The following is a 13,304-nucleotide window of genomic DNA, read 5'->3' as shown; positions in this document are numbered from 1 at the left end:
CACCTTAGTAAGCAGACTCTTCTTCATAAGAGTCGGCAGGATCAGCTCTGTGGCCTCTCTCCACTGCTCGTACTTCCTATCCTCATAGTCCTTCATTGCCCTAGCCACTTCCAAGTACTTTTGTTTTACCTGTCAAAGAATTCAGGCAACGGTCAGTTTGCCTTTGCAAATAACATTTCTCTTCCCCCCTCCCATTCTCTTTTTAAAAAATGATCTGTGAGCACATTTTGCAAAAGGAAGCATACAGATTTTCACAAATTTTGGAGGGCGTGTTTAAGATGATATGGCTGGAAATCCACACCAGCTAGCAGAGATCAGCAGACCCGCCCGTGGGCTGTCTTTGGTGCAGCCCGAGAGCTAAGAACAGCTTTTACATTTTTAAATGATTAGCAGGAAACCGAAAAGAATGGCAGTGCTTTGTGACATGGGCAAAGTACATGAAATTAGAATTTCAGCCTTGGTAAACGAAGTTTGATGAGAACGCAGCCACGCCTGTTCATTGTCACGCTCTGACTACTTTCTCTCTAGAGCACGGCAGCGTTGGTAGTTGGGACAGAGACAGTACCACCCGCAAACTGCTAAACATTTGCTCTCCGAACCTTTAAACAAAAGGTTTGTCCACCCCGGTGATATAATGTACAAAAACCCATGGGTGGGGGAGGGGCAGTATTATCAGAAAGATGGTCCCCTCCAGAGAAGCTGAAGTTCAGGCAGAAGCCCACACGGCTTGCCACCTGGAAGAGGTCATATGTATTAAGATGCCAAAGATAAAGAACACAAAAGGTAGTTTTAAACCTGAGCCCGCAATCAGGGACCACGGGAAAGACCTTCTAAGTTGCAGGCATGGATACGCTCCTCCCGCGGGCTGCTCTACGTGGTCTCGGAAATGAACAAGGGGACAACTCCAGCCAAAGCACGTACTTCCCTTCCGCGGTCGCTGTCCAGGATCCCCTCCACTTCCTGAAATCGGAGGATGGTGTGCTTGATCCGGAAGAACAGGGAGCGCTCCCAGTAGATCGCACCTGCTACCGGGGGGTGATTCTTGTACAGGGTCGGGTTGTCCAGGTTCTGAACAAAGAGTTGGTTAATTATGTCGATCTGAAAGGCAATCGAAGGTGCTCTAAGTGGAACGCCTCAGCCTGTGAGCCAAGACTGAACTTGGGGTTTGTGTCTTTAAAGCAACAAACCCTGGAATGTCAGAAATCGAACGAGATACAGAACCATGCTCTTGGCTACTTAATATCTACTATTTTTTCTTACACCCCAGTTTTTTTTCTTTGGTTTAATGTACACAGTGCTCCAAATTGCCTTATTACTACAAACTATGTACAATCATCTCACCGACGTATTAGACATTTTGAGATCTGTTCTAGGCACGACCAGTGGCCAGGCCTGCATTGTGTGTGTGTGTGTGCGTGTCTGTGTGCGTGTGTGTGCGTGTGTGCATGCGTACACATGCACCACTGAGATTTTATATTTATGTAACTTTTTAAAATTATGTTAAAATATGCATAGCATAAAATTTGCCATCTTTAAGTGCATTTCAGTGGCATGAAGCACATTCACACTGTCGTACAACCACCCCCACCATCCGTCTCCACAACTGTTTCATCCTTCCCAACCTGTGACTCTGTCCCCTGCAACACTAACTCCCCATCTTCCTCCCCGACCCCCCGCACTCACCACTCTGCCTTCTGTCTCCTGAGTTCGACCCCACTAAGTAGCTCATGTAGGTGGTATCAGAGTAGCTGGGGTGCTCTGACCGGCTGTCTCACCTACCAGAATGCCTTCGGGCTCGTCCATGTGGCAGCAGGTGTCAGAACGTCCTTCCTTTTTAAGGCTGAGTCATATTCTATTGCATGGAGTGACCACACTTTGTGTATACACTCCTCTATCAATAGATACGTGGGTCGTTTGCACACTTTGGCCTGTGTGAATACTGCTGCTATGAACACGGGTGTGCAAATACCTCTTCAAGACTCTGTGTCCACTTCGTTAGGGTCTATGCCCAGAATGGAATTTCTGGACCACATGGTCTGGACCTGCGTTTTAAAAGCAGCAGCCCCACCCTCTCATGTGGGTAATTTGATGTGGGAAACAGAATAAGAGCCCCGCAATAACGGTCCTCATCCCCAGAATCTGTGGAAATGTTACATCACATGACAAAGGGGAATCAGGGCTGCCAAGCAGCTGACCTTACAAGAGGACGATGACCCTGGATTAGCTGGGTGGGCCCGAAGCAATCACAAGGGCCCTTAAGAGAGGAAGCAGGAGGCAGTGGAGAGGGTCAGAGCGATGGTCATGGGACTAGGCATTGCTGGCTTTGAAGATGGAAGGGGGCATGAATGCTCTAAAAGCTGGGCGTGGGGGGAGAAGAACAAGGAAATCAATTCTCCCTAGAGAGTCCAGAAAGGAAGACAGCGTTGCTGACACTTAGATTTCAACCCAATGAGAAAACAGCAGACTCCTGACCTTCAAAATAGTACATAAGATAACAAATCTGTGTGGTCTGAAGTCACAAAGTTTGTAGTACCTTTTTCCAGCAGCAAGAGGAAGCTACACATTGAGAGATCACTTAATCCCTTTACGTCATACCAACTGAGGAGATCACATATTCTCAGTTTATCAACTGAGTAAAATCCTTTATCCTCTGAATAAAATAAGCTTTTTTTTTTTTGGTCTGTTTCTCCCACTAGACACGGACTTCTTCGAAGCCAGAATCTGTGTTTTGTGCCAAACCCCATACTTGGAATACGTGAGCACCAGAGACATTTTTCTGAATACATAAATACACAGAGAGTTAGCTAGGACTTTCTGTGATGAGTAATGTGGCTCTTACTACTACTAATTCATACAGAGCCCATCACAACGTGAGCTATAGAACATTGTACTTGATAAATTCTTACTGAATTTCCTCACTAAACAAACGCACTTTGTGTTGGTTACCCGTGGCATGCGACACACATATTTGGGGAAATTCCAGTTTCCCTGAATTTGGATGAGGGAGAGAGAGCGTGATTCGACTCTTCACATTTTGCCAAATGTCTCTTACTGCTACAGCATCCATAGATCAATTACCTCTTTGCAATACTGTGCAAGGATATCATTAAATTTCATCATCATTTGTCGATTGATAGCTTCCCGTGAACGAATATGCTTAAATTTTAAAAGCATGTCAAATGCTGCTTCAGCTGATCGAAGCGTCTTAAAAGATTCATCAATAATTTTTTTTGCTTCTTTCTCAATAACCTGCCAAAAAAAAAAAAAAGTCGAAAAAAAGCCACAAACAAACCCAGCCTTCGTGTCCCTGTAACTATCCTGCAAAAACAAAGTGGCAAGAAAGGAGCGAAACACAAACTCGTGACTTGAGATGGATTTCCGTTGTGCGTTAGTGGAAGCTGGTGTCCAGTTAAAAACAGGCTGGCTGCATTGGCTCTGATCCCTCCCCTCACTCAGTTCAAAATGGTCGAAAGGAAATTTTTTTAAGTGTTAACTTATATAAACAAAGAAAAGGGGAGAGGACACAACAGCAAGAAAAGATAGTTCAGGAGTTTTAGGCAGACGGAAATAAATCACTTTACAGAAGGCAGAGAATTACAGCCTGATGCTGGTAACGGGGGAGCAGGTGGGAACCTATTTCCTCCCCATGAAAATTCCAGGAGGCTGAACATTTGGTGACACCAGGCACCAGGAGGGTGAGAGGCAGACGCACGATCCCTTCTCTACCCTGCACAGCCAGGCCACTATGCTTCCTCTATACCCTCATCCTGCCCTACCCTAAAAAGAGTAGAAGGTTGGTTCTAAATCAGAATGACATCAGAGTTCAGGGGAGCCGGGGTGGCTCAGTTAAACGTCTGACTCTTGATTTTGGCCCAGGTCATGATCTCAGGGTCATGTGATTGAGTCCCACATTGGGTTCCACAGGGCATGAAGCCTGCTTAAGATTCTCTCTCTCCCTCTCCCTGCCCCCCAACTTTGTGCGCACTCTCTCGAAAAAAAAAAAAATGACATCATAGTTCTAACACTGAAAGCTAGAAATCAATGAATACCATCAAATTTCTGAAAAATTTATTTCAACCTTAAATTCTATAACTAGATTTTAGAATTCACACATACAAGACTCAAAAAATATATGTCCATTGAAAACTTAGGAAGCTCCTAAAAAATGTGCTCCAGCAAAACGAAGAGCCACAGGGAAAGAGGAAGATGCAAAACCTAGAAAACAGGATCCAACACAGATCAGAAAACATAAGTCCTAGGATGACTACTTTGCAATAAGTCTAAAGAGCAAACAATCTAGACTAGAAGCAGAAAGAGAGCGAGCTCTGGGACAAACGCCTCCAGGAAAATAATAGCACTGATATTTTTGAGCAGATGGAACCCATTAGATAAGTGACAGAGATGTTAGAGAAGTTGGGAAAAAAATAACTATGTAAATAGCCAGGCAAATAAAAATAAAAGCAATGATTAACTTCAGGAAAAATGAAGGGTCGTACCAGAAACGTGGTGTGGTAATGATGCGCTTCTTGGCTTGGCAGTGAACAATATTTGCACAGACATAAGAGGTAAACACTACCATTAATTTACCCAAAAGTTATGATAAAACTACATTAGATGACACAGAGGCAAAGAGGGATAGGGGCAGGAATAAGACAGGCAAGTCTATATCTACTCTGAAAAGTTAATAGGTGTCTAAAACTGATTAAATTTGATAAATCAGAAAGTAACCACATTGACATATTTTTAAGGAAATAGGAAGGTAAACAACAAAAATCTAGAATTATGAAAAATGACAGAAAGAATGGGAATGGAGAGGGGTTAAGCATGGGGCTGCTTTTTCTTATTAGTAGCCTTTTAGTATTACTTGACAAAGTGATTTAATAAAAAGTTCAATTTAAAAATTAATAACACTTAAAATAGAAGCTGAGGATAAACTGGACATAATTACAATGGAAATGTTTGGGGGCCCCTGGTTGGCTCAGTCGGTTGAGCGGCCAACTCTTGATTTCAGCTCAGGTCATGATTTCAGGGTCCTGAGATCAAGCTCCACATTAGGCTCCATGCTCAGTAGGGAATCTGCCTGGGGATTCTCTGGCTTCCTCTCCCTCTTCCCGTCCCCCTGCTCGTGTTCTCTCTTTCTCTCTCTCAAACAAAAAAATTTTTTTAAATGGAAGTGTTTAGATAACTCAAGAAGAACTGTCTGGGGTTGTCCATATAAAAAGATGCTCTGGGGTTATAAATGGGAACGCTACTGATTACTTCCCACATGATGCCGGAAAGCTATGCATGATGAACCATCCACCATCCTATCATGCCGCGTGGAGTGAAACTGTATTCTCAGGTACAGCCTTTGACAGCTCTGCCTCCCCCACACTCCAAGCTACAACCTCCCGTATTATCTCCCCACCTCCTGTCATACCCCAGCCCAATCAGCCTATGCTGTGACCAGAACTATCCTCAACCATTATTCTGATTACCTCACCCCATTGGTCAACACCCTTTAGTGGCTCCCTACTGTCTACTAAATCAAGTCTCATTAGTCACCCTCCTATGTCCTCTCCAGTTATACACCCAACCCACCTTTGTAGAAATGCTACTGTGTCCAGCTTGATTTAACCTTATTCTACCTAGGGATAGAAATGGGGACAAAGAAGATGAAGGAACGTTCACTTCTACCTTATACTCCTCCATATTGTTTCTGTTTGGTTTTTTTGTTTTGTTTTCAGGGGTTTTTTTTTATAAGCAGGTATTAATTTTTGTGACTTCAAAAAAATTATAAGCATAACTAAATAACTAATTTAACATGGAGAAAACATGGTATCCGCTTCCAAGATTAAACTGATCAATGTGTTACTTGCCAGAACTTCAATCTTGAAGTCATCCATCACATATTTCCAGTACTGGGAAGACTTGATGCTGAAGGGATCAAAGGCCAGGTTTTCCATGGGGGTGACCAGGCTGTCCACCCTGCACAGGACATCATCGATGCGCTTGGGATCCCCCGTCACTGCCTTTAGTTCAGGACCAAATATATTGTAAAATTCCTCCATAACCTGCCCAAATAAAACACAAGGCAGTTGTTATCTGGTTTTCTCATGAATGTTGTAACTACAAATGGGTTGCATCTAGGTCTGCCTGAGGGCAACACTCAGCCTGGGCGGCTTCATCGGTTGGAATCTCTTAATTTTGGCTCAGGGTGTGATCTTGGGGTCATGGGATCGAGCCCCGAGTCAGGCTCTGCACTCACCAGGGAGACTGTTGGAGAATCTCTCCTTCTGCCCCTCCCCCACGCACTTTCTCTCTAAAATAATCTTTTTTTTTTTTTTAATTATGTCACACAGGCAACTTCCTCCCAGTCTGAGACCTCTGGTAGTATGCCCACTGCAGGTAGGACAAGATCCAGACATCCTGACACACTTTGCATAGTCTGCCTGTTCTCCTGTAACCCCTTCCCATATGGCACCCCACGCCCCGCCTCCGTGCAGCCGGCCTGGCCCTCTTTCAGTCCCATGTTCCTTCCCGTCACAGGGCTTTGGTACTTGCAGTTCAAACTGCCTCCGTAGCTACTACTCATCACTGACAATCACGTTGTCACGTGCAGCCCCTTAGAACAGGTCAGGCCCCGCACGCGCTTCCAGAGCCTCCTCGACTGTGCTCTTCAGAGCAGTGACTTCAGCTGCAGCTGTCTATCTGTAGGATTGTTAGGTCTACCATCTGTCTTCTACCAGACTGTAAGCTCCATGGAGCCACGGGCTAGGGACGTGCTCGCCAGGGCCAGCTTCACGGGCGTGAGACCCAGGCAGGCGCACAGGGCTCCAGGCGCAGAAGGGCCCCATGTTGGGTGTAAGGCTCTGCAATTAACCTTCTTGAAATTCTTCATAATTTTATCTTTGCACATGTGTTTTGTAAATGAAGCCCAATGGGACAGTCGTGCACACCTATGAGCAGGTAACTGGGATCTGCGTGTCCTCTGCTCCTTGCCACAGAGCGTGTGATACCCACGAGCACAGGATTCTGGTGGGCCCACCGCGCACGGCAGTTTGGGGACATTCGCAGTCAGGACAAGCAAGCGTGTTGCATCAACAAGTACACGAGGACATTAGCTGCTCCACGAGACCACGTTCTCCTTTCAAACCAGACTTTGCTTCAGACACAAGAGGCTACAAACTGTTCTGAGAAACACGCCTGAACAGGAAACTGACACTATGGCTTCCAGCTCCTGTAACTTCCCCGTGTTCGCCAGCTACGCACCGTGAAATGATGACACAAAACAAACAGCAGGGACAGCAAAGGCCTCTCCTTTCCCTCCCAGCCCCTCACCGCTCGTCAGCAAGCAAGCAGGAGAGAAGCCCGCAGAGCGTGCGCGCATCAAGAAGGGAGAGAAAGGCAGCTTAGTTGTGTGCGGTGTTCCCGCTGCTCCGGCAGCAATGACGTGCACCTGCGCATCCAAGCGACAAAGCGCGAACTGTGTCCCTCTGGCGACGCCACGTACCAACTATTGTACTTGCATTTTAAGCCAACGCTGCACAATTTAAGGATGAACGGTAAAATTCACGGAATAATTTAAATGTTTAATTTCCTATACTCTCTTTACTTTGCTACAGTCGTGGCAAACAAAAACTAAAGCCTGCTGAGGCGAAAGAGGTCAGAAGAAAGGAAAGAGCTTTATATTTTGATGTTTTTAATAGCATTTTTTTTCCTGCTTTTTGAACAAGGGGTCCCACGTCTGTTCGCACTGGGCCCTGTGGGTTAGGTGGCCGGCCCTGGATTTGCTCCCACAGTTTCTCTAGTGACAAGCACAGGTGCCTGGCACAAACGAGTTCTCAACAAATACTAAGAAGGAATGAATGGATGGACCTTCATGAGACAAAGGACTGTGGCTCATTCATCCAATCAGCCACTAAACCCTTCTACATTGAGGAGAGAGAGGGATTGGATAAATGGGGAGTCACTGGTGGCTGGGTCGCAGCGGAAGCAATGGGCAGGCATGATGTGGCTTCAGGAGAGAGTCAAGAGAGACGTCTTGGACGGGACTCTGAGAAATTCCCACATTTAACGGGAAGACAGAGGAAGAGGATTTTTGCAAAAGACACTCAGAAGGAATGGCCATAGGTCAAAGGACAGCCAAAATCAGGGTGAAGGAGGGGTGTCGCAGAAGACAAGGAAAAGGTGTGAGAGGTCTGGTATATTCTGGTACATTCTGAATGCTCTGGCAAGTGCTTCCCCTGCCAGACACCGTCTGTCTCCTGGCCTCCCCCGACACAGAGAATGTGCCGTCAAAAAGCCAAACTGCTCTCCATCGTGTAAGTCCCAACTCCAACCAGCTTCACGTGCAGCAGGGAAACCTACGACAGCCTCCCCACCTGCAAAATGTCGCAGAGATCCTGGCAGATGGAGGCCATGTAATCTGTTCTCTCAAACAGCCTCTTTCGGTCAAACTCCCACCGAGCTCCTCTCCCCGAAGCCTCGATCTTGGCCCTGGTGTCGAAATAGGCCTTTTTCCACATGTGGAGGGTGTTCCTGGCCTCTGAGGTTTTGTGCTGGGCGCTGGCTCGATTTTCTCTGTGAAGAAAAAGAAAGGCCTCGATAGGGGAAGGCGGAGCTGCGGTGGGTCCGAGCTACACACCCCAAGAGGCTTCTAACGGGAGAACTCTCACCAAGGAGCAGGGCCTCCCTGATCTCACAGCCTGGTGGGGAAAGCTCACCGGGCGAGCTGCTGCTCTGCCCCCGTTTGCAAGGCGTGATGCCCTCACACACCCGCAAGGTCGGGGATTGCCAGCCGCACCCGGGCTGCACGCCCAGCACGCAGAGCTGCGGTTCCCCTGGGGAGCCTTCCGTCTGAGCCGGTAGGGGAGCAGGCGGCCTTGGGCCCCCGGCCAGAGGGCCACTGTGGAGGCTGCAACACCGAGTGAGAAGATAATACCAAGGTTTTTGTACCTCTTTCACCTGTATAGACTTTTTTAGAAAGTGAAGATCTGCACCTCCTTCAACATTTGATCCCAGAGGCTCTCCCACCTCAGGGGCCTGGGGTCCCGAAGTAAGTTTCCTTCTGACCGTGGGACTTAGTCTCTCCCAGGATAACTAAGGAAGACAGTCCTGATTAAAACAGAATAACCCATGGAACGCCTGAGTGTCTCAGTCGTGTCTGACTTTTGGTTTTGGCTCAGGTCCTGATCTCAGGATCCTGGGATCGAGCCCTGCGTCAGGCTCCACGCGCAGCAGGGAGTCTGCAGGAGATTCTCTCTCCCTCTGCCCCTCCCCCATTTGTGCACGCACTCCCTCTAAAATCCACTAAGTAAATCTTTTTTAAAAAATTAAAATAACCTATGTATCCCCACAACGGGGTATTATTTGGCCATAAGGAGGAAGGAAGCGCCTACACCCATTCCAACACCGATGAACTTTGAAAACGTGGCGCTGAGTGAAAGGAGCCAGTCGTAAAAGACCCCAGGCTGGAGGACTCCATCTGTACGAAGAGGCAAATCCATCGAAGTGCAAAGTAGATCCATGGCTGCCCAGGGCTAGGTGGGTCGGGGAGGCTGGAGGGGACAGCTACAGAGCATGGGGTTTCTTCTCTAACTGGAAAAGAATATTCTACCATCGATTATGGAGATGGACACATGACTCTGAATACCACTGAAGAGCCGCTGAATTGTACATTCTAAGTGGGTGAATCGTACGGGGTGTGAATCATGTTGCAATAAAGCTGTTTAAGATTTTTTTTTTTAAGTAAGTGCCACGCCCAGCATGGAGCCCAACATGGGGCTCAAACTCACGACCTCGAGATCAAGACCTGAGCTGAGATCAAGAGTCGGACGCTTCACTGGCTGAGCCACCCGGGCGCCCCAGAAGCTGTTTAAGATCTCAGGAAGAACACAGCGTGATCCCTTCTTACTTGAACAAAGTCCGCAGGTTGACCACTTTGCAGACTCGCTCGGCAATTTCCCAGGCGATCCGCTCCATGAGCGGGATCATCCTCTCGTCTTTGTTGTAGTGTCGGGAGATGATCCACACCATCTTCAGGGCACTCATCATGGAGGGGATGGTCTCCAAGACGACGTGGAAGCTGGACCCATGCGTGATGTTCTAACCGGAGAGAGCAAGCAACCTCAGCCGTGGGGTCAAGCAGCTCGCTAAAGCAACACGTAACCAGGAAGCGCCCCTCTTCCTAGCTCAAAAGGCAAGTACACTTAATACGGGGGGAGTGTTTCACCACCGAAAGTCTGAAATAGGTCTGGATGCACGGACGTGGAAAGAGAGAGAAGACGGACAGTGAAAGTAAATAAACCAATTTGCAGAAGTGGGAGTATGTGAGTAGATACCGAGATACAGAGCGTGCGAACAAGAACCACCACACAGGTGTGTCTACTGAACACACGCACACACCCGGTGCGTAGTATACGCGGCAGATTGTATTTCCCAAATGCAGCCACAACACCCTGTGCCCCCCTCGCCATTAAGAGACGGCGTCATCCTCTCCACCCCTCAAATCTACACACACTGTTACTTCTTCAGCCAGTAGAATATGGCAGACGGAACGTTGTACCCCTTGTGAGCATAGTCCTTAGCTGGCCTGCATCTGGTCTCTCAGAAGCCGGCCGCCATGTAAGTGTGACCGCCCTGTCACCCTGAAGCCACCAGGATTGGAGACATCTAAGCCACGTGGAGAAATCCTGGGGGTGAGATACCACATGGACAGAGAGAGGCCCATGAGCGCCCAGGCCCCAGCCGTGTGGGCAAAGAAGCCATTTGGGGGGCACCCAGGTGGCTCAGCTAATGAAGCGTCTGCCTTCGGCTCAGGTCCTGATCCCAGGGTCCTGCAAGGGAGCCCCACTTTGGGCTTCCTGCTCAGTGGGGAGCCTGCTTCTCCCTCTGCCTGCCGCTCCCCCTGCTTGTGTGCGTTCTCTCCCTCTCTCTCTCTCTCTCACAAATGAATAAAGAATTTTAAAAACAGAAGCCATTTGGAAGCGGGTCCTGGAGCCCTGTTGTACATGGAGCCAAGAAGAGCCGCCCAGCTAAGCTCTCCCCAAGTTTCTGACCCACAAAATGGGAAGACAAAGAAAATGTTTGTCATTAAGAAAGCAGAAAAGCCCACAGATTGGGATACTGCAAAGCATTTATCTGAGAAGGAACTTGTATTCAAACAAAAATTTTTTTTAACCCCTAAATCAGTAAGACACATCAAAAATGGGGAAAAGATTAAAAACACATTTTATCAAAGACAGAAGCACATGACAAGGTGTTCCATCTCATCAGTTCTTAGAGAATGTGACTCGAAATCCCAATGAGATAGTTTATTATGTATTATTACAAGAAACACCTAGAATGGGCAAAGTCACAGAGACAGAAAGTGGAACTGAGGCTACCAGGGGTGCCGGGAGGAGGGAGTTGTGGGTTCAGGGGTTCTGAGTTTACGTTGGGGGTGACGAAAGGCTTGCTTATGGGGGTGAGGACAGGTGCCCAGCATCGTGTATTTATTGCCCCTGAACTACACGCTGGCAAGCAGTTAAGATAACCAACGTCCCATGCACGCTACCGCAGTTGTTTAAACGCTAAGTTAAAAAAGGAAACTCAATCCGGTGAGATCTAATTCACGGCCCTGACTTTCCGAAGCGCTGGCCCCCGTGTACCTTGAAGTGGCGTTCCACTGTGGACAGAAACCGCACGTTGTCTGAGGCCTCCATGTGCAGCTTGAATAATTCTGTTAAGACCGGCTGCAGGTTAGCCACAAGCATGGAATCGGACTCCTTGATCACTTCCAAGACCTTCCTGACTACTGGAAGCTTTGTCTGTTCATGGAGTGCACTCAGCGTTGCATTTCTTTCCCGCCAGAATTCAATTTCAGCCAGAGGACCGTTACCCTGAGAGGCGACACGAACACACAGAGTGTCATCATTGGCGTGGAGTGCACATCTGTTCTTCGTTCTCCAGCTGCTCCAAACAGGAACCAATCCATGCACTTGACCTAGGATGGTCCAATCGGAGTGGATCTGAGGACTCTGGCTAGGGCTGCTGAACAAAGACGCTCCACCTTCCTCCGGGCCATGTGACACGGAGGCGCAACAAGGTGCCGCCATGAAGGAAACCAGCCTGAGGATGGAGATGAGAGATTCCCAGAGAAACGCAGCCAGACCAAACCATACTTGAAACCAGCCCTGCCTCTGGACATTTCAACCATGTGAGCCAACAAATGGTCTCTTGTTTGAGCCAGCTGAGTTAGGTTTCCTGTTTTGGGCAGCCCAAGTGTCCTTATAGACGGTATTATCTTTATCAGTCCAGGGTGAGATCTGGCAGCACGCTAACATCAGAAAGCCCAAGAATGACATCTTGGGGGTGTATGCTTTGATCCTTTAAGGTCACAAAACACTAAGACAAGAGGCTGGGTCAAACAGATCCCCAGACTCCTGGCTCTTTCTCCAGGGGCCAGCATGAACTGTCAGGGAATCTGCGAAGGCACCACCTGGGTTACCTGAGGAGTCTTTTTCAGCTGGTCCTCGACAGCTGCAGAGATCTGATTCAACCAGTTTATCACGCACTGCTCTAAGACTTCAACGGCTTCCGGGTCAGCGGCCAGGTCAGACACCTCTCTCTCTACGCTGATGCTTGGCATTTCTAACTTGATCTCACCTAGTAGAATAGAAATGGTCCATTTGCCACTCGTTTGGGGAAAAGGATTACAGACAATAACGTTCAAGTGAATCAGATGGGTCTCTCCAGACATCAGTCCAGTAAGATCTGAAACACCCCCATCCTGATCTGTCTATATTTCATTCTCTTCCATTAGAATGCAACTAAACACGGTAGAATATTGTAACGGTGTTAAGATGGGTCACGGTGATCTAGTTATGCAAGATGTTTCTGTGGTTATAATCTAGTAACTTCAATTTAAAAAAATTAAACAAGGGTTAGCCTGGCTGACTCAGTCGGAAGAGCACGGGGCTCTTAATCTCGGGGCTGTGTGTTGGAGCCCCACCTTGGGTATAGACGGCACTTCAAAAAAAAAAAAATTTTTTTAGAAAAATAAAAAAATTAAACAACCCAGATCTCAACAGATATTTGAAAAAAACCACCAACATGAAATAGACTGGCCAAGATAAATCAGAAGCAATGACCTCAGAGGAAACTGAGACAATGCAAAGAAGAATTTGTTTTTAATCCCAATTATTAGTCTCCGAGATGTGAGACAATATGGCGTCCATCAAACAAGCACAGACCAAACGCTTTGGAAAAGGAACAATCACAGAATAAGAGGGCCTAAAAATTGAAAAATGTGATAGCTAATGTGAAAAAGTTCAAAGGTTGGG

General features: G+C 47.4%; 1 protein-coding gene across 2 annotated transcripts in view; it reads right to left on the bottom strand.

Moving 5' to 3' along the window:
• Nucleotides 1-13,304, bottom strand: part of DNAH10 (dynein axonemal heavy chain 10) — a 132,636-nt gene that overhangs the window by 103,011 nt on the left and 16,321 nt on the right. Inside the window, exons 8-15 of one of the 2 annotated variants that reach the window (XM_040620022.1) lie at nucleotides 12,470-12,627; nucleotides 11,631-11,861; nucleotides 9,896-10,086; nucleotides 8,364-8,562; nucleotides 5,859-6,053; nucleotides 3,079-3,249; nucleotides 922-1,098; nucleotides 4-129 (exon numbers count right to left, since the gene is read on the bottom strand). In XM_040620022.1, the coding sequence (XP_040475956.1) occupies nucleotides 4-129; nucleotides 922-1,098; nucleotides 3,079-3,249; nucleotides 5,859-6,053; nucleotides 8,364-8,562; nucleotides 9,896-10,086; nucleotides 11,631-11,861; nucleotides 12,470-12,627 (1,448 nt within the window). The remainder of the gene's footprint in view (nucleotides 1-3; nucleotides 130-921; nucleotides 1,099-3,078; nucleotides 3,250-5,858; nucleotides 6,054-8,363; nucleotides 8,563-9,895; nucleotides 10,087-11,630; nucleotides 11,862-12,469; nucleotides 12,628-13,304) is intronic. The other variant, XM_040620023.1, reaches the window with a different exon arrangement.

The sequence above is a fragment of the Ursus maritimus genome, unplaced genomic scaffold (assembly GCF_017311325.1).
Source record: "Ursus maritimus isolate PB19 unplaced genomic scaffold, ASM1731132v1 scaffold_33, whole genome shotgun sequence".
NCBI classification, from domain to species: domain Eukaryota; kingdom Metazoa; phylum Chordata; class Mammalia; order Carnivora; family Ursidae; genus Ursus; species Ursus maritimus.
Note: the sequence above shows the minus strand (reverse complement) of the source record. Positions and strands in the feature narration are given on the sequence as shown.